This window comes from Erinaceus europaeus, chromosome 20 (genome assembly GCF_950295315.1).
Source record: "Erinaceus europaeus chromosome 20, mEriEur2.1, whole genome shotgun sequence".
In the NCBI taxonomy this organism is placed as follows: domain Eukaryota; kingdom Metazoa; phylum Chordata; class Mammalia; order Eulipotyphla; family Erinaceidae; genus Erinaceus; species Erinaceus europaeus.
In genome coordinates this window covers 37,248,300-37,269,970 of record NC_080181.1, presented here as the reverse complement: position 1 = coordinate 37,269,970, position 21,671 = coordinate 37,248,300, and the positions used below count along the sequence as shown (strand labels likewise).

Genomic DNA, 21,671 nt, shown 5'->3' with positions numbered 1-21,671 from the left:
AAAACAAGAAAATCAGCCATTATTTTTTTACTTTTAAGAAAAAAGTATTTAACCTGACTACATTTTTCTCTTTGTTCCCACACTACCAAACACATTCTAGGTGTCATTAAAAGCTAAAGCCATTTTCCTGGGTCTACTCTGTCCTTGGGCTAATGGACATTAAAGGACTACATAGCAAGCGTAGAGAGCAATTACTGAAGAGGAGTTCTGGGTGCACTTGGCCCAAAGGTTGCTGGATGGAGGAATGACAGTCTCTCTGGACATACGTGCATGACCAAAGAACATTTCACCCTCACTGCCAGGTCATGCTATGATTAAATTTTTAATATGTGCTACTTTCACATTCACAGACAATAGTTTGTGGGCTCATCTGTATTTACAAATATATCACAAGTAATATACTATCACTGAGGCCAATGGACACTAACCCTGGTCATGATGTAGTTGTGTAAACTGTTCACAAAGTGCATTAGCTTCACTCTTAACAGAAACATACGATGGATCTGCTGCTTTACTGGCTCCTTTTTTGTTCCAAAGTCAGTGGTTTTGTCTTGTTCAGATGCAAGTCCTTCTTTAAATTGTGGCTTTTCAGTAGTACTAGCTAGTTCTGTAAAAGATTGACAAAACAAAGCAGGTAAGAAGAGTACCTTCTCGGGAGTTGGGCAGTAGTGCAGCGGGTTAAGCGCAGGTGGTGCAAAGGACTGGCGTAAGGATCCTGGTTCCAGGCCCCAGCTCCCCACCTGCAAGGGAGTTGCTTCACAAGCAGTGAAGCAGGTCTGCAGGTGTCTATCTTTTTCTCCCTCTCTCTGTCTTCCTCTCCTCTCTCCATTTCTCTCTGTCCTATCCAACGATGACGACATCAATAACTCTAACAATAAAAGAACAAGGGCAACAAAATGGAATAAATAAAATCCCAACCACACTAGCACAGGCCAGAACTCTAAGGGGTGTGGGCACTGCCCTCAGAAAGGACACACTGCTGAAGGAATCCCACCTTCAGTCTCTGGAAGGTGAAGCAGTGAAAAGTTCCCACATCACCTTGATTATCACTGTCACCAAGTTCTATGAACTTGTCATTAAAAAAAAAAAAAATCTTTGATTCTCTGCCCTGATTCAGCTTTTTGGTCCTATTCTCAATTCTGACACAATCCTCCCAGACAATACTTATAGCCCATCTGCACGCTATCAGGCTCAGGCAAAAATGAGTAAAGTCATGGGCCACTTGGACTGTACCTAACATAGACTTCCTAGCTTCTTGCAATATGAAGATCCCAAAGCTCAGCTGACATCTTATTACCCTTAGATTCCTGATTATTAAAAAATTTGTTCTGCTTTATGTTTTGTTTTTTATTATTTTTTAAAATTTACTTTCCTTTTTGTTGCCGTGTTATTTTTTATTGTTGTTGCAGTTATTATTGTTGTTATTGTTAGATAGGACAGAGTGAAATGGAGAGAGCAGGGGGAGACAGAGGGGGAGAGAAAGATAGACACCTGCATACCTGCTTCACCGCCTGTGAAGGGACTCCCCTGCAGGCGGAAAGCTGGGGGCTTAAACCAGGATCTTTAAGCCGGTCCTTGCGCTTCACACCACGTGCACTTAACCTGCTGTACTACCGCCCGACTCCCTGCTTTATTTTTTAATGCTTTTCAACCACCAGGTTGTACAAGCTACCACAATGCCAACCTGACTTCCCTGGAAAGACAATCTCATCAGTTGTCCTGGAACTGCACCTCCCTAGAACCTTGCTCCACTAAAGAAAGACATAAACAGGTGAGGGGTATGGATTGACCTGTCAATGCCCATGTCCAGCAGAGAAGTAATTATAGAAGCCAGACCTCCCACCTTCTGTACCCCATAAAGATTTCTGGCCCATACTCCTAAAGGGATAAAGAGTAGGGAAGTTTGCAATGGAGGGGATAGTATACAGAGTTCTGATGGTGGGAACTGTACCCCTCTTATCCCACAATCTTGTTGATTATTATTAAATCACTAATAAAAATTATAAAAAAAATCTTTGAATAACCTAAGAATATCTATTATGGCTAAATTCCAAATTAAGTCACTGTATATCAGAATGATTATGGTATGATTTCTGGGTAGTTCATTCAGGGAAATTAATTCTGAGATCTAAGAAATAGTGTAAGAAAGTTGTGGCATATAAACATAATGGAACACTACACAGCTATAAAAAATGATGGACTCTTCTATGTTGCTTCATCTTGATGGAACTTGAAAGGATCATGTTGAGTAAGATAAAGAACAAGGACAAATACTGGCTGATCTCAGCCAAAGATGGAAACTAAGAAAAAAGAAAAGAGGAAAACACAAGATGAAATCTGGACTGGGTATATTTATTGCAGCAAAGTAAAGGACTGTGGGGGGAGGGCACAGCTGGGAGCAGGAGAGGAAGAGGACATGATGGAAAAATATTTGGATGGGTGATAGGAGTGGTGCACAGATGCTAGATACTCATTCTGAGGAGATTAGAGGCTGTACCTATGTCCTGAAATCATTATTTCCCTGATAGAATTATTAGAAAAAGAAAACAAAACACAAAAACAAAACTGCTGTAAAGGCAATGTATACTTCTGAAAAAAGGTTAAAATTAAATGACAATTTTCATATTGAAAACAAACCTTACCACCAAATAGCAAAACATCAAGACTGTATTTTGCCCACTTTATTTGTAGTAAGAGGAGGAACACTTGATTATAAATTTTTTGACATTCCGAACTTATAACAATGTCTACTGGCCATGGAACCTATGAAAATAAAAGTACAAGATTAGAATAAAAGTATCCTATAATTTGTATGTTTTAATTTTAATGAAAACATTTTTTTTTCCCCAATAGGGAGTTAGTTTAAACTTGATAGATAAATTGAAGGACTTGTATACCTGAGGCCTTGGGTTTAATCCCAGGAATGTATATGCAAGAGCAGTGCTCTGGCATTTCTCTCAATACAAAAAGTAGTTTAATAATACATACCTTGTAGCTAAGTGTGAGGCCATCTAAGATATGAACAGGGAGTTTCTTCTTAGCTGTGTCAATATTTTCAAAAGATATAGACAGTCTAAATAAGAAAAGCTTATTTTTAGTTTATTAAGGTACTCTGATCATATACAATGTTCTTTGAAAAACTGTATTTACCAATGCAACCAATGCCACCATGCTATGTTATGCTGTTATTGACTTTTGCTTCGGATTGTATCCAGAGACGGCAAGCCTGAGATGTCAGCTTTCCACATCCAATAACCAGGTGAGATCTTTCCTAACATATGAGATTTCCCAGTTCCAGTTCAGATGTCACACTCTCCAACAAAGTTACAGACCCTAGATATAGGCTAGGGCCTAGGGGACTGGGTACATATATACATATATACATATATACATAAACTAGGGGCAATTATATACTTCAAAGTATAAGTGCTTAATAGTTCACTGGGATTAGGCTTAGACATACAAAATTTGGCAATCTAGTAGAAAGGCCTAAAGAAGGCACTATGAATTGTCACTCATACATTTATTACTCAAATCTAGACACCCTCCTCTCCTACACCCCTGCCTCACTTCCCTCAGTCACTCTATTTACTCAACTACACAAGAGAGTAACTAAAATACATCTAATCTCTTCTGACAGCATAGCATTATTGTCACCCCTTGATCTTTAGAAGATACACTCTATACAATTGGCCAAGAGATATATTGGCAAAAAATTTATATCAATTAAAGAACAACTATTGTCCCTATGACAACCTTTATTAGAACCATCAAACAAGTAAATGCAGTAAAACTCAAGGCTAATTTAGACCCCACTAAAATCCTTGGTGTGTTCCCTCCCAAACTTGAAGCCAGATCTTATAGACCAATTTGGATACAACAAATGACAATGCTTAATAGCTGGGAGAAAATCCAAGCTTATCAGATAAGAAGGGACTGCAAAAGCTGAAAAGGGCAAGAGACTGGCTCAGTTAATGGTGTCCTCTCTCGTCAGTACAAGGCTACCCATCACCTGGGGCCCAAGTCAGGATCCCTTCATAGATACAGTGGGCCTAGACCTCTAACAGACGCTTCTCTCCACTATCATTGGTCACTTCCATCAGGAACATTACCATAAGCCCTCCTGTGGCCCTCTCTAGGACCCTGACCTCACTATAAAGTAGCAATAGTAAGGACTGCCCCACTTTGCTGGGTCATCCTACTCTGCCACTCGTGGAACACTGGTTCTAAGTAAGTGCAGCCCAGAATACTCCCAGCTGTGATCATGAACTGTAAGCTCAGCCTGACAAGGACTCAGAGGTAATAAAGGCTCCTGTGTTAAGTATTAACATGGGTCCTGAGTCAGATTGATGGGGTAAACAGTTAATCGTATTTATAGATTTTCTTCAGCTTTCTAGTTCTATTCTCAACTCTTAACTACATCTTCCCAGACAATATTTTTAGCTCACCTCAATGTTGCTCAGGCAAAAATCATTAGCTTACCTAAAACAGAATTCCTAGCTTCTTACCACTGTAAAATCCCCATTCTCACCTGTTCTATTCCTACTTTTTGGTTTCTATTTATTAAACATTTTGTCCTGTCTCATAACTTATTGCCTTTCAGACACCAAGGTGCAGCTGCTATCGAATTCCATGGACAGAAGGTCTCACCAGTGTTCTAGAACCTTACCTCTCCAAAACCCTACCCCACTAGGGAAAAACAGAAACAGGCTAGGGGTATGGATCAACCTGCCAATACTCATGTCTGACAGAGAAGCAATCACAGAGACCAGAACTCCTATCTTCTGCACCCCCAAAAGAATTCTGGTTCATACTCCCAGAGGGGGAGAAATGACAGGGGAAGATGACTAGAGGGCTCTGAAACTCAATTCCATCAGGATACTGAGAGAGAAGAGGAAAAAAGAAAAGATATTTAGAAGTAGTAGTAGGTGTAGGTATGACTAGAAAGGAAGAGAAGGCAGGACCATAGGAAAAAATGGAGACAAAAAAATCTGTATCTGGATAGATAGGCAGATATTTATAGAAACAGGGTGGGGAGAGATAGCATAATGGTTATATAAATAAACTCTCATGCCTGAGCCTCCAAAGTCCCAGGTTCACTCCCCTGAACCACCATAAGCCAGAGCTGAGCAGTGCTCTGGTAAAAAAAAAAAAAAAAATGCTTACAAAAAATAGTTATAGAAATAATAATCAACTCATATCTGTGACCTTGGGAGAACCACTATAGTTTCCAGTATAGGGAAGACTCTGGTGGTGGGAACAGTGTGAACCTGTTACTTTGTAATTTTGTAAAGTAGTAGTAAAAAATAGAAGAAAATAATAGTGCCTGCTATTTCACTACAGGAAAATACTCAAAATCTTTGTGAAATAAATGACTACTTTAAAAAAAATAATAAAGAAGGGGGAGGGTTCAGGTCCTGGAACATGATGGCAGAGGAGGATCTAAGTGGGGGTTGAACTGTTATGTGGAAAACTGGGAAATACTATGCATGCACAAACTGTTTCGTTGTCAACTGTAAACCATTAATCTCCCAATAAAGAAATAAAAAAAATGAAGAAAAAAGCTCAAATAAATTATCTGAATGTCAAAGAATTAGAAAAATAAAAGCAAAAGAAATCCAAAGCCAACAGAGGGAAATGTTAGAGCAAAAATAAATGATATTGAAAATAAAATAAATACATAAGATTATAAAAATAGAAGAAGAGACAAAGTTTTAAACACACACACACACACACATACCCCTTGATTGCTTAAATCTGGTAAAATTCAGGTTGAGAAGGTGGAGATGGAGGGTATTCAGGGAGAATATGCAGGCATGTGCACTGACAATATGGGACATTTCTAAAGTATAGCTTTATCAATTTTTTTATCTTTTTATTTATTGGATAGAGACAGCCAGAAATCAAGAGGAAGGGGGTGATAGAGAGGGAGAGACAAAGATTTGTAAAACTTTCCCCCTGTGGGTGGGGTCTGGCGGCTTGAACTCAGGTCCTTGCACATTGTAATAGGTGCGTTCAAGTTGACCAGGATCACCACCACCTGGCCCCGCTTTATCCATTTCTTCCAGATGCTGGTTGAAATGTGACTCTCAGTAGGAAAAAACAAACAAAAGAACAACAACAACAAAAAACTAACACAGGTTATGGAAATGATGCTATGCTTTATATTATTTGGTCTCTATAAAAATCTTGTCAGTGCACAGAGAAGTTATGTCACTCTCCTGTGGTTAAGAGTTCCACATGATGATGCTGGTTAAACACCTAAGATTTAAGTGTGAGCCAGATGCAAGAAGTGAGGTAACAAGCCGAGAAAGAAAAGGTCTATCTGTGGTTTATGTACTAGCTGCCTCAATTCACATCAGCCACTGGTCAGCATTTATTTTATTTAGCTTCTAACATGTTCATCCACTAAATGATTAGTGAGTACCTCATAAAAATCTTCCTGAGGGAGTCGGGCGGTAGTGCAGCTGGTTAAGCGCACATGGCGCAAAGCACAAGGACCAGCATAAGGATCCCGGTTTGAGTCTCTGCTCCCCACCTGCAGGGGAGTCACTTCACAGGCAGTGAAGCAGGTCTGCAGGTGTCTGTCCGTCTTTCTCTCCCCCTCTGTCTTCCCCTCCTCTCTCCATTTCTCTCTGTCCTATCCAACAACAACGACATCAACAATATTAACTACAACAATAAAAGCAACAAAAAGGAAATAAATATTTAAAAAAAATAAAAAAGAGAAAATCTTCCTGAGGCATTAGAAGGGTAATCCCTTACCCACCAAGGAGTACATGCCCCACAGAAAGTAGTTACCTCCTGAACCCTAGAAGACTAGGTTGAGCTGTGCAGAGGACTAGACCACTGTTGGTCACATAAAAAGGAATGCACACGGTGGGAGGAAACATCACATGAGAAGACACTAATGAGTGGGGTGAGAAGCACAGCTCTTAGGGAAACAGGAAATGATATAGGCCTATAAGCTGTGAAGTCGTGGGAGAATAAAATGTAATGTGGGGCCTGGTGGTGGTGCACCGAGTTGAGTGCACATGTTACAATGCACAAGGACCCAGGTTCAAGCTCTTGGTCCTCACCTGTAGGGGGAAAGCTTCATGAGCGGTGAAGCAGGTCTGTAGGTGTCTATCTCTCTCCTCTTCCTCTCAATTTCTGGATATCTCTATCCAATAAATAAGTAAAGATAATAAAAAAATCTTTAAAAAAGAGAATAAAGTGTAATGTGTAAGAAAGAAGGCTGGGAAAATGAGTCAGACAGTAAAATACATTCTCTCATGAGACACATTTCGTTCATCTGTTCCGAGGTGCCAAAGATCCAGACTATTAATGGTAGAATCTATTTCCCACCCCTAAAGCTGAGCTGTAACTTTCTAACAGAATGTGGTAGGAATCACAGTCTCTGAAGCCTTGAGGAGTTTGTTCTCATTTTTTTCAGATAAGGCCTGAGGCACAGAGGTGGGGGTGTGGGAAGGATAAGTCAGCATAACTGTCATCACAGGAAGGGACTCTTAGGCCTTGACAAGCCATCTCTCCCACTTCATAGTGTCCTCTCACTTAACTCAGCTCTCCTTAGTTTCCTGATATGTAAAGTAACTTTAGTAAATTTCATAGTGTTAGCATAAATATTAAAAGGACATAGAGAAATTCATAGAACAGAGCTAGAGCACATGGATTATTTTATATAATCTTTAAAATAAAACATGTCCCCCATGACTTACCGAGTGCTATCTTCAGGGTAACGTTGTCCTACTGCTTCTTGGAGCTGGACATTAAGAAAAGACACATTCTGCCATGTTTCTTTTTCTCTTATTTTATCAAAAATCGATGTGTAGAAGTCATACATGGTATCTCCACCTTCCATTAAGAAAAAATTTCTCATGGCCTGCAAATATTCAACCAACCTGGAGAAATAAGGGAGAAAAATTTTAAGTTCTTAAGATAAAAATTCTGGAAACAAGTTTAGAAGTACTAACACCTCTTTTACCTCTTTTTTTGACCAGAGCATTGTTAAGCTCTGGTTTATAGCAGTCCCAGGGGCAGAAACTGGGACTTCAGAGTCCTATGAAAGTGTTGCATAAATGACGTTGCTCAGACTATCTCTCAGATCCTATTAATACTTTTTATTTATTTTTTAATTTTTTTTTTTTGCCTTCAGGGTTACTGCTGGAGTTTGGTGCCTGCACTATGAATCTACTGCTCCTGGAGACCAATTATTTTTCCCCATTGTTGTTGGATAGGACAGAGAGAGATTGAGAGTGGAAGGGAAGACAGAGAGGAGGAAAGAAAGACCTGAAGACCTGCCTCACCACTGGCGAAGCGACCCACCCTGCAGGTGGGGAAGTGGGAGTTCGAACTGGGATCCTTGCACTAGTCTTTGCACTTCCCACTATGTTTGCTTAATTAAGCAGGTGGGCTACTTACTGCCCGACACCCCCCACCCCCACTAATACCTCTTAATGACTTGCTGTTTTTTTTTTTTTTAATTTAAGAAAGGAGACATTAACAAAACCATAGAATAAGAGGGGTACAATTCCGCACAATTCCCATAACCCAATCTCCATATCCCATCTCCTCCCCTGATAGCCTCCCCATTCTCTATCCCTCTGGGGGTATGGATCCAGGGTCGTTGTGGGTTGCAGAGGGTGGAAGGTCTGGCTTCTGTAATTGCTTCCTCGCTGAACATGGGCGTTGACTGGTCGATCCATACCCCCAGTCTGCCTCTCTTTTTCCGTAGTAGGGTGGGGCTCTGAGGAAGTGGAGCTCCAGTAAACATTGATGGGGTCGTCTGTCCAGACTTCCCTGATACTGACCAGACTTCCCTGGACAGACGACCCCATCAATGTGTACTGGAGCTCCACTTCCTCAGAGCCCCACCCTACTAGGGAAAGAGAGAGGCAGGCTGGGGGTATGGATCGACCAGTCAACGCCCATGTTCAGCGGGGAAGCAATTACAGAAGCCAGACCTTCCACCCTCTGCAACCCACAACGACCCTGGATCCATACCCCCAGAGGGATAGAGAATGGGGAGGCTATCAGGGGAGGGGATGGGATATGGAGATCGGGTTATGGAAATTGTGCAGAATTGTACCCTTGTTTGTTGTTTGTTTTAATGTGTTTCAGGCCCATAAACATTTGTAAAGCCACAGCCTCTGGGGTCAACTCTTTCATTGTAGACAGATACCATAGCACCTAATGGAGCTTCCTCCAGTGCTATGCTGCCCCCAATGATGTACTGGGGTACTAACATATAGTCTTAGGTATGGTAAGGCGGTCATTTTACTGGGTAAATTATCTCTTTTCTTTTTAAAAAATATATTTTTCTTTATTGGTGGATAGATACTGAAGTGGGAGGGGGTGATACGAAGAGAGGGGGACAGAGAGACACCTGTAGCCCTGCTTCACCACTCGTGAAGCTTTCCCTCTGTAGGTGGGGACCAGGGACTTGAACCTGGGTCCTAGCACATTGCAATGTGAGCACCTAACCTGGTGTGCCACTGCCTGGTCCCATATTATCTCTTTTCCAAAGCATTTTAAAAATATGCAGTGTGGAAACTGAAATCAGGGACTCTATAAGGGTAATATCACTGAGCTCCCTTCCTGTCTTAATGTTGATATATTTTTAGAGAGACACCAAAGCAATGTTCCACCATTTTTATGAACTCCTTCATTTCTGTTTGTGATGCTCTTTTGTGGGACTCAAACTTGTAGTCTCACACATGAAAGGCAATGAGTTCTGCCAAATGAACCACTACTTAGGCCCTTTAAGTTTTAAAATTGGGGCCTGATGGTAGCAGAGTATACATTATTATGCCTGATGACATGGGTTCAAACCCCTGTTCCTCCACCTGCAAGGTTTGGAAACTTCACAAGTGGTGTAGCATTGCTGCAGGTATTTCCTTCTCTCTACTCATGATTTCTTTCTGTCTCTACAAAAAAAAAAAAGAAAGAAAATGGCCACTGGGGGAGGTGGAGTTGTGTGCTGTGTACACAGCCAATGATAACTTTGGTGGCAAAAGCTATCTTTTACAATTAAAAAAAATAGTGGGGAGTCGGGCTGTAGCGCAGCGGGTTAAGCGCAGGTGGCGCAAAGCACAAGGACCGGTATAAGGATCCCGGTTCGAACCCCAGCTCCCCACCTGCAGGGAGAGTCGCTTCACAGGCGGTGAAGCAGGTCTGCAGGTGTCTTTCTCTCCTCCTCTCTGTCTTCCCCTCCTCTCTCCATTTCTCTCTGTCCTATCCAACAACAACAACAACAATAACTACAACAATAAAACAACAAGGGCAACAAAAGGGAATAAATAAATATTTTTAAAAAGTGTATATTTTACTTTAGAAATCAGAAGAACATGTAAAATACAGTAGAAAATTGGACAAAGTAGCAGAAATATAACAAAAACAAAAGATGCAAGGGTTTTGTGCATGCATTACAGTTCTGAGCAGCCTCCTCAGAATTTTTTTTTCATTCTATATCCTAAGGGGATATAAAATCCCATCATGGAGGGCTAGGTAATGGCGCACCTGATTGAGCACACATATGATAGTGCTCAAGGATCCAGTTTTGAGCCCCCAGTCTTCACCATCAGGGGAAGTTTTATGAGTGGTGAAGCAGTGCTGCAGGTTTGTCTGTCTCTCTCCTCTACCACTCCCTCCCTTCTCAATTTCTGTCTCTATCTAATAAATAAAGATAATAAAAAAAAATCCCATCATGGAGCTCCCCGACTATGTCACCCCTAGCTGTCTATGACAATCTCACGTGTTGCTAGGGACTTAATTTACAGCTTCAAGCAAAGTAAAGCATGCACTTTACCCACTGAGATAGCTCCAGGTCCCTCAATTCTTAAGAACAATAAATTAAACTACTTCCTTATACCTGTAATCTTTTTTTAGAGTTTGCATAAGGTTTCCACAGCAATTTAGATACTGCTTGTCAATATGAGGATAAAGGCAAGATCTCAGTGTTAATTCAAAAGTCTGGCAGGTCACAGATTCTGATGATCTATCCAAACAGATATCTTCACCGGCAAACTTTTCATGAAAATCACTCTGTTCCAAATACAACCTTTAACATAAAAGAAATAAAGTCTTTTAGAAGATGCTATCAATAGAATTCTCTTTTATCAAAATGTTGAAGTCCTGTATTTTACTTTTAGTATTAGAATTGCCAACAGATACAGAAAAAATAATCAGTTTTCCTTAAACTATCATTTGCACAAACTGATTGTTCAGAGTCAGGTACTGAACAGGGCACATGTGGGCATTAATAACTGGTTTCACTGGGCTGAGCAGCTAAGAGCAAGGGACATGTTGATGGGGGTCTGACTCAATATGACACCCATTTCTGACTCAGACTTTTTAGAGTTATCCTCTGGGTGAGTGGCAGCATTTCTTCCCCATGGGCCCAGGGTACAAGAAGACAGAAATTTGTAGATTTCCTCAAGTTAGAGACTCGATTACACAATTGAAATAAGTAAATGCAGTATTTGTTTATGTCAATTTACCAGAAAGAAGATGCTATGAAAGTTCTTGCTTTCAAGTGGAAAAGCCCTACCTGGCAGGAAAAAAGTTATCAAATATTGTCATTTTGTTTAATGAAAATGCTGCCAGTGTATCAAAAAAAAAAAAAGATGATATTGTGTTCTTTGGGACAAAATGGATAGAACTAAAGGTGATTATGTTTAGCAAAATAAGAGATGAAAGACAACTACCAAATAGTTTCACTCATGTGGAATCTAGAGAACTGACATACATGAACTTACACAAAAAGCCCAGAAGCAAACAAACTGTTCCTAAGACTTTGTGAGAACTATGGTGATTATATCTTTGGGAGGTGGAAAGATGGAAAGACAGAACTTTGGTGGTGCATATGGTGTGAAACTACAGCCTCCAATTTTATAATCTTGTAACTATTAATCACAAGTAAAAAAAAAAAAGGAAAAACTGCAGGTGTGTCACCTAGCAAAGTTAATAGCTAGCAGCGGATCGTGAACATCATCCAGTTCAAGATGCCTCTCAGCAATGGAATGCATCTTGATTAGGTTCTCTTTGTTTGCTTGCTGCTCAGAGAGGACCGGTGCAGTGGTTTCGTCTCCATGTCGAAGCCGTGACTGCACAGATTCCAGGAAAAGGGTATATAAACTTTTTCTTTCTGCATCTGCAACATAGAAAGAAGTAAAGTAAACTACATCCTGGTAGCCAATATTAGGAAATACTAAGAGTATCTTTAAAAAAGTTTATTAGGGGGCCGGGCAGTGGTGCACCCGGTTTAGAGAACTTATTACTAAGTGCAAGGACCTGGGTTTGAGCCCCTGCTCCCCACCTGCAGGGAGAACACTTTACAAGTGGTGAAGGAGGTCTGCAGGTGTCTGGCCTTTTTCCCCCCTATTTATCTTCCCTATCTCTCAATTTCTATTGTGCATGTGGCACAAAGCTCAAGGACTGGCATAAGGATCCCTGTTTGAGCCCCCGGCTCCCCACCTGCAGGGGAGTCGCTTCACAAGTGGCAAAGCAGGTCTGCAGGTGTCTATCTTTCTCTTCCTCGCTCTGTCTTCCTCTCCTCTCTCCATTTCTCTCTGTCCTAACAACGACGCCATCAATAACAACAACAACTACAACAACAATAAAAAAAAAAAAAAAGGGCAACAAAAGGGAAAATAAATATATAAAAAAATTTTTAAAAAAAGAAGGTAGTAGATTCACAGGGCATATCATTTCACTCCTGTGAGAATGTCACACATCAGAAAAGGTGGCAGCAACAAATGCTGGAGAGGCTGAGGGGACAAAGGAACCCTCCTGCACTGCTGGTGGGAATGTAAATTGGTCCAACCTCTGTGGAGAGCAGTCTGGAGAACCCTCACAAGGCTTGAAATGGGCTTTCTGTATGATCCAATAATTCCTCTCCTAGAGATATATCCTAAGGATACAATCACACCCATCCAAAAAGATATATGCACACATATTAACTATTTCCTGAAGATTTTGTAGAATTCATGTGTGAAGCCATCTGGTCCAGGACTTTTGTTGTTGGGGAGATTCTTAATAACTGTTTTGATTTGTCTGTGATTGGTGCATTTAGGTTTTGTAGTTCTTCTTGGTTCAGTTTTGGAAGGGCATATGTTTCTAGGAATTCTTCCATTTCTTCCAGATTCTGTAGCTTGGTGGTGTATAGTTCTCTGTAGAAGTTTCACATGATTTTCTGGATTTTTGTGTTGTCAGTTGTGATATCTCCTCTATCGTTTACAATTCTATTAATTTGAGTCTTCTCCCTTTTTTCTTTAGTGAGTCTGGCTAGGCAATCTTGTTTAATTTTTCAAAGAACCAACATTTGGGTTCACTGATCTTTTGTATGGTTCTCTTATTTTCAATGTTGTTTATTTCTGCTCTAATTTTAGTGATTTCTGTCATTCTGGTTACTTTAGGGTTCCTTTGTTCCTTTTCTTCTAAGTCCTTAAGGCATGCAGTGAGGTCGTTTATTTGAGCTTTTTCTTGTTCTTTAATATGTGATTGTATGGCTATCAGTGTCCTTCTCAGTACTACTTCAGCTGTGTCAATATTTTAATATATTTCTAATAAAGACTGTTTAACTGAAATATTAAATCACCTAGTCTTGGACTCGGGAGACCAGAAGCAACTGGCTATGTCACTATATAAGATACAGTTATATGTAAATAGCATTAAATGGCATAAATCATGGTAAGGTCTTTATGATACAGCAAATCCTAGCCATGAAATTTTCAAAATATACCAAATTCACTAATAACTTAGTTACAATAATAATTATCTATTGCCTTCTTAAAATTTGAGATAGCAGGAACCCTCCCCATTCTCTATAAAAACCCATATTTGGGAGTCGGGCGGTGGCGCAGTGGGTTAAGCGCATGTGGCGCAAAGCGCAGGGACCGGCGTAAGGATCCCGGTTCGAGCCCCCGGCTCCCCTCCTGCAGAGGAGTCGCTTCACGGGCGGTGAAGCAGGTCTGCAGGTGTCTATCTTTCTCTCCCCTCTCTCTCTGTCTTCCCCTCCTCTCTCCATTTCTCTCTGTCCTATCCAACAACAAAAGCAATGTCAACAATGGCAATAATAACCGCAACGAGGCTGCAACAACTAGGGCAACAAAAAGGGGGAAAATGGCCTCCAGGAGCGGTGGATTCATGGTGCAGGCACCGAGCCCAGCAATAACCCTGGAGGAAAACAAAAAACAAAAAACCCATATTTCTCCCAGTCTTGGAAACTCCAAGACATGACTTGTCTTCCTGCAGGCTTCATTCGATCCACACCATTTGATCTGCTGAGTTCAACTAAATCAATGCAACCATTATCACCTTGACACATTTCACTTTGGATTGTGCCCAGAGACACCAGGTGTGGAATGTCAACCCTTCAGCTCTAGCACTCTGGTGAGACTATTCCTAGCTCACAGGACTCAATCAGTAAATACATAGGGCATATACAGAACCTCATTGACAACCCTGGTGGCAGAAAGAAAAAGAAAATTTTATTTAAAAATCTTTTATTAGAGAGACTTCTGGAGGTGGGGCTAGAGTAGCAGCAGCTGTTTCTCTCTCCTCTATCCAGTCACTAAGAATAAGAAAGAAGATCACCTGAGAACACAGCAAGACAAGACTCAAAATACTTTGGGAACCCACCAAGTCATGGGTGAGTGCAAACACGTGTGGCTTGTGGACAGAGAGGGGCCTAAGGAGAGATTCCTAGGGCTGAAAGCCCGTATCTATTCCCAAGCAGTTGGTAATAGTACAGCAGTTTGCCAGATGAGGCACCATCTTCAGTCTGAGTTTTATCAACAAATAAACTGCTGACAGGAGGAGAGGATCCCCTAAGGCTCACCAAATGCAACTGTGAGTCTCCATTGCTACTGTCCCTTGGAGGCTGGAGCAGCAGCAGGGAGGTCCTGTGCTGAAATTGGGGGCAGAGACCTGATGGAGTAACTCAGGAGAAGACATACACTCTCAGTGGTCTGGAAGTGGGGCTGTAAAGTGGTAGCTTTTCCACACTGTTCTCCCCATGAATTCAGAGACACATTGAATAATTGCTTCAGAACCCATGGAGTACAAACAGGATGTTTTTTTTTTAGCCCAGCTTGGCTCTTGCTGCTGTCAGAGAAGCTGACTGGGACTGGGGCTTTGGACCTGGGGGCATGGGATTCTCTTTGCATAACTACTGTGCTATCTCTCCCCCCACACAGTTTTATCTCCAGGTTAGGACTAATTAAGCAAAAAACAAAACAAACAAACAAACAAAAACAACCTTACTGTTAAAAAGCCCACAGGTTCCCAAAGCCTTCAGGGAAGATAAAGTACAAAAGAGGGTTTAAGAGCCACCATGCTTCACCTCAAGGACTGAGATAACACTGAAATAACTATTAATTTCCATAACTGTGGACTTTTTAAGAGGGATCTCATTACACATCATACACAATGAACAAACATTGGAGAAATGAACCAGGACAAAAATCCAGCTAAAACCCTCCCAAAGGTAGGAGCACATAAGAATGAGGACAAGATCTAAATACTAATTGAGGTATTAGTGACAGGAGTGAGGAAAGAGTTTGAATGAAATATCAATGAAAAGGGGGAACAGAAAATGAGATTCTGAAAGAAAACACTATCTCGAGGTGATTAGGAAGCTGAAAACTGAAATAGCTGAGCTAAAAATAAGAACACAACTAGCTGAACAATATCAGAACACGGTAACAGATGAGCTACAAAAAACAACAGAGGTGACATAGAATAAGTGAGGCAGAAAACAGAATTAGCAAGATTGAAGATGAATTAGAGAAAACTAAGAAAGAAGTAAGAGATCGCAAAGAGATTAAGAGATACTGAAAACAACAACAGAGACATATGGGATAACTTCAAAAAAATATACACATTATTGGTTTGCCAGAGGAAGTAAGAGAGGGAGGGGAAGGAAGCATCTACAGCTGAGAACTTCCCTAGTCTAGACAACATAAAAGACATAAAGGTTCAAGAAGCTCAGTGGGTCCCAAAGAGAATTAACCCAGACTTAAAGACATCAATACACATCATATTTAGAATGAAAAGGAGTAAGGATAAAGGATCCTGAAGGCTGCAAGAGAAAAACCAAGAGTCACCTACAGAGGAAAACCCATATGATTAGCAGTAGATTTTTCCACACTAACACTAAAGGCCAGAAGAGAATATGAAGACACCTGTTGAGCACCCAATGAGAAAGGCTTTCAACCAAGACTACTGTATCCTGCTAGACTGTCATTCAGACTAAGGGGGACATATAAACCTTCTCAGACAAGCAAGGGTCAAAGGAATCAACTATCACCAAGCCTGCCCTGCAAGAAGTTCTGAAAGGTCTCATTAATAATCACATCATCATAAACATTCCATATATCAGAACACTCTAAAAGTTTAGGATAATAGCATTAAAATATCTTCATTCTATAATATCAATAAATGTCAATGGCTTGAGTTCACCTATTAAAAGGCACACAGTAGGAAGATGCATCAGAAAACACAACCCAACAATATGTTGTCTGCAGGAAACCCATCTAACTCAGCAAGACACAGACTCAAAGTGAAAGAATGGAAAACTATTATACAAGCCAATGGACAACAAAAAGGAGCAGTAATAGCTGTTCTCAATCTGACACGATAGACCCTAAAATAAATAAAATATAGGGATGGACATTACTTAGTGCTCAGAGGATCAGTTAATGAAGAGGACTCAACAATTATTAACATCTATGTACCCAATGAGAAGCCATCTAAATACATCAAACATCTACTGAAAGAGCTACAGAAATATATTAACAGCAACAAAGTAATAGTAGGGGACGTTAACACCCCTTGGATGTTAGACTAGCAACTACCAAATACTTAAGAGGAAAATATTGACAGACCTCTTTTCCATATAAATTTTAAAAGCATCTTCATGGGGCTGGGTGGAAGCACAGCAGGTTAAGTGCACATGGCACAAAGAGCAAGGACCAGCGTAAGGATCCCGGTTCAAGCCCCCCAGCTCCCCACCTGCAGGGGGGTCGCTTCACAAGCGGTGAAGCAGGTCTTCAGGTGCCTATCTTTCTCTCCTCTTCTCCGTCTTCCCCTCCTCTCTCCATTTCTCTCTGTCCTATCCAACAACAATGACAGTAACAATAACAACAACAACAATAAACAACAAGAGCAACAAAAGGGAAAAAAATATCCTCCGGGGGCAGTGGATTCGTTGTGCAGGCACCGAGCCCAGCCCCCTAATTTTTTTTTTTCCTCCTCCAGGGTTATTGCTGGGCTCAGTGCCTGCACCATGAATCCACCGCTCCTGGAGGCCATTTCCCCCCCCCCTTTTGTTGCCCTTGTTGTAGCTTCGTTGTGGTTATTATTATTGCCCTTGTTGACGCAATTCGTTGTTGGATAGGACAGAGAGAAATGGAGAGAGGAGGGGAAGACAGAGAGAGAGGGAAGAGAAAGATAAGACACCTGCAGACCTGCTTCACCGCCTGTGAAGCGACTCCCCTGCAGGTGGGGGGCCGGGGGCTCGAACCAGGATCCTTACGCCGGTCCCTGCGCTTTACGCCACATGTGCTTAACCCACTGCGCTACCGCCCGACCCCCCCCAACCCCCTAATTTTATTTCTTTATATAATAGTACTAAACATTTTTTGTGTCCTCTGTTAAACAACTGCAAAGTTCATCGTCTAATAACCAAAGTATATGCTAATTATTCTATTGGACAGAGAAATGTTGTGCGTAGGATGTGAAAATCAAGTCTCCATCAAACTGCACAACACTATGAGAACACCAATTTGAGTCAACTTAATTGGAAAAAAACACTTTTGACAGTGGCCTTTGAAAACTCACTATAAAAAAAAAAGAAAACTCACTATATTTTACTATTCAATAAAAAAAATTTCCACAAAAATCAAAGTATTAGTGAGATGCTACAATACAAAATAATGTAACTAACATTAAAATAATTTATAAACACAACAGCTATGGTAGCCTCTCAAGTTCTTGTCAGTTGATTTACCTTGAAATATAGTTGATGTTTTCTATGTCAGAGAGTTCAGGAATTACATAAAAGTTTTCTCAAAATCTATGATCAAGTTTGAGTAACTCTTCAACAAATTACTGTCAGTTTCCTGGTCCTCACAAACTAAATGCTACACAGCATGAAAAAACATAAGGGCAAATTCTAAGGAGTTAGGAGTCAGGAAACACAGTTTATTACTACTGTCTTTGAAATATTTTAGTGAGGACAATCCTTTTCTTTCTTTTTTTTTTTGATCAAGAGCAGCATGATATTTACTTTTGATGATGGTGATAATTTCCATGAAAATAAAAAAATTATAATCCTCAAGTTTCAAAAGCAATGACTCATTTTAGGATTAGCAGTGGCTGGATACAGGGGAGGCAAAGGAAAGGAAAAGACTTGTTACCTCGAGCTGTGGCCTGGCAGGTGATGCCCTCTGAACACTGCAGGTTCTTTAGCAGCTGCATTGACTTGCCGGCCATAATGATCTGCTTCAGCACAGGCTTGAGGAAGGACACCATGGTGTGCTGCCTATTGGAAGTCCCCTGTTCACTGCCAGAACTCGCACTCCCACTGTCACTCATTCTCTCTTCACTTTCAGTCTTTTCTGACACACTGTATAATGTGTAAGTTGCATACCAAAAGTCTCTGTGATATACTGGAACATTTTTATTTCTAGAGAGAATCATAAAGATTTAAAATTTTAACTTTCTTGATAACATGTGCTCTAGCTTATATAGTTGAAATGCAGTCATAATCAATGACTGCAAAACAAAGAAATCCTTATTTATTTATTTCTTTTTTTACTACCAGTGCAAGGGATTGAATCTGGAACCCTAGAGTCTCAGGCATGAGGATCTGTTTGCATAACCATTATGCTATCTCTCATGCCCCAAACAAAGTAAGCATGTAGTACTAAATTAAATGTCTCACCACACAGGAGGCCTTGGGTTTGACTCTTGGCACTACATGAAAGTACCCTGGACAACTGCACTGAAGAATATTCATGAATGGGGGGGTCAGGCGGTGGCGCAGTGGGTTAAGCGCATGTGGCACAAAGCGCAGGAACCGGCGTAAGGATCCCGGTTCGAGCCCCCGGCTCCCCACCTGCAGGGGAGTAGCTTCACAGGCGGTGAAGCAGGTCTGCAGGTGTCTATCTTTCTCTCCGCTTCTCTTCCCCTCCTCTCTCCATTTCTCTCTGTCCTATCCAACAACGAATTGCGTCAACAAGGGCAATAATAACCACAACGAAGCTACAACAAGGGCAACAAAAGGGGGCAAAAAAAAAAAAAAAAAGGAAAAAAAAAAGAATATTCATGAATGGTGGAACAGAGATTTCTTCTCTTTTTTTTTTTAAAAAAAAAAAGATTTTATTCATTTATTAATGAAAAAGATAGGAGAGAAAGAACCAGACATCACTCTGGCACATGTGCTGCCGGGGATCAAACTCAGGTCCTCACGTTTGAGAGTTCAAAGCTTTATCATTGCGCCACCTCCCGGACCACTCTTCTCTTTCTTTCTTTTAAAATATAGAGAAGAATTTGGGTCAGGGTTGCAGTTCAGTAGTATCATACATGTGAGAGGCTCTGGGATTGTTCCCAGGAAACACACACACACACACACACACACACTCATTTGAGGAGAGGCCAGCTCATTTATTGGAGCACTGTGTAAACATGGTTACCGTTCTTGAACACTGACCAGTTAAATGGATAGTTCTCAATAAAAACAATGTATGGTGGTCTGGGATAAAGCATTGGATTCTCAACCATGAGGCCCTGAGTTCAATCCCCAGCAACACATGTACCAGAGTGATGTCTGGTTCTTTCTCTCATTCCTATCTTTCTCAGGAATAAATAAATTAATTAAAAAAGAACAATATATGTAGAGAGTACAGAACTTAAAATAGTACAGAACTCAAAGCACTGTAGTCTATGTCTTTCTGTTAGTAAAGTTGAGGAGAATAAAGAGTAAGGTGGACTAAGATTTTCTTTGTCTGATTAAATATTGTTGGAATATTTTCAAACACTTAGCAAGTTGATAATTGAAACTGGCGGTAGCTAAAATCATTCGATTCACCTAAATTCTTTTTTTTTTTGGTGGCTTTGGTATCTCACCATTGCTAGGCTGATGTTTTTTCCATTCTTTTTATTTTAGATGAGACACATAGATAGAGGGAGCTTCCTTAGTGCTGTGGTACTCCTTTATGACAATGGGGTTCAAACTGAGGTCACCCACATGACAAGGCACACATCCTACTAGATGAGCTTTCTCCTAGCCCCTGCCAAATTCATTATAGGGAAAGTAGTGTGCACTATTGGTTAAGCCACAAATTGTCATTAATTTTTTTTTTTGCTAAGAAAAACTGTAAGCTGAATTAAAACTTGGTAAAGGTATCTTTTTGTTTGTACCCAATATCTTTCTTCTATAAAAATGAATAGGATGGGGGGAAGGTGGTGGCACACTTGGTTGAGCGCACATGTTATAGTGTGTGAGGTCCCAGGTTTGAGCCCCTGGTCCTCCCCTGCAGGGAGAAAGCTTCATAAGTGGTGAAGCAGGGCTGCAGGTGTCTCTCTGTCTCTCTCCCTCTATATCTCCCCTTTCCTTCTGATTTTTGGCTGTCTCTATCCAATAAATAAATAAATTAATTAATTAAAAAAAATAGGACTTAGGGCCGGGTGGTGGCACACATGGTTGAGTGTACATATTATTATGAGCAAGCCCCTGGTCCCCACCTGTAGGTGGAAAGCTTTGCAGGTGGTGAAGCAGTGTTGTAGTTGTCTCTGTCTCTCTATTACCCCCTTTCCTCTCAATTTATGGCTGTCTCTATCCAACAAAGAAAAAAAAATAGATAAGATTTGCCTTGGGTGAGAACACGGGCCTATCACTCAAATTGTTGTCCCTCTATAGAGAATCATCTGAAACTAATTTAAGTGCCAGTTTGCTACATGAGAGAAGAGAATACAGTGCTCCGCATGTCCCCCATGGTACTTATCAGCAGCCCCCACCTCTGGATGATGAATTCCTTGGCACTGTCACACAGATGGCCATGCACAATCCACTCATCGACTGTCTGCAGGTAGGGCCGCACTGTTTCTACCCAGAGAGAAAACAGGAGGGAGACCTGGAAAGAATGTACAGGTCAGTCTCAGCACTTATTTGCCTCTTGATGGAACAAGATGCAAACATTTTTCTTCCTTTCTTTAGTTGACAGACATTGAGAGGGAAGGGAGAAATAGAGGACAGAGAAAGAGAAGACACCTGCAGCACTACCTCATCATTTGTGAAGCTCCCCCCCTGCAGGGAGGAGCTTGGAGCTTGAATATGGGTCTCTAGAGTATGGAAAGGTGTGTGCTCTATGGAGTTACGCCGCTGTCTCACCCACTTAGATTTTCTGAAATACGTGAAATATGCTATCTCTAAGCTTTTGAAAATAAACTAAAAGCCTATACTCTAAAATTCTTATAAAAAAACTCATATAAGGGTGCACTGTGAACTATATACCTTGTAATCTTACAATCTTGTAAAAAATTAATCAGAAATAAAAAATGGCTTATTGAGTGTAGGATAGTGATGCTCCTGGTTAAACACTCATTACCAATGGCTGGGTTCCAGGTCCTGGTCCCTACTTGGAGAGGGGATGCTTTACGAGTGAAGG

The 21,671-nt window shown here is 40.9% G+C and overlaps 1 protein-coding gene and 1 long non-coding RNA gene across 2 annotated transcripts in view; one reads left to right on the top strand and one right to left on the bottom strand.

Moving 5' to 3' along the window:
- The window catches only part of TUBGCP5 (tubulin gamma complex component 5), a 64,889-nt gene that overhangs the window by 14,750 nt on the left and 28,468 nt on the right, over positions 1–21,671 (bottom strand). Inside the window, exons 12-19 of the mRNA XM_007533890.3 lie at positions 21,022–21,137; positions 18,420–18,688; positions 11,953–12,151; positions 10,871–11,059; positions 7,719–7,901; positions 2,989–3,073; positions 2,643–2,763; positions 429–607 (exon numbers count right to left, since the gene is read on the bottom strand). Coding sequence (XP_007533952.1) covers positions 429–607; positions 2,643–2,763; positions 2,989–3,073; positions 7,719–7,901; positions 10,871–11,059; positions 11,953–12,151; positions 18,420–18,688; positions 21,022–21,137 — 1,341 coding nt within the window. The remainder of the gene's footprint in view (positions 1–428; positions 608–2,642; positions 2,764–2,988; positions 3,074–7,718; positions 7,902–10,870; positions 11,060–11,952; positions 12,152–18,419; positions 18,689–21,021; positions 21,138–21,671) is intronic.
- LOC132534847 (uncharacterized) lies at positions 1,652–21,035 on the top strand. The gene is made up of 3 exons (XR_009546552.1): positions 1,652–1,771; positions 14,512–14,650; positions 20,924–21,035. It is a non-coding gene; the product is annotated as an uncharacterized LOC132534847 (long non-coding RNA).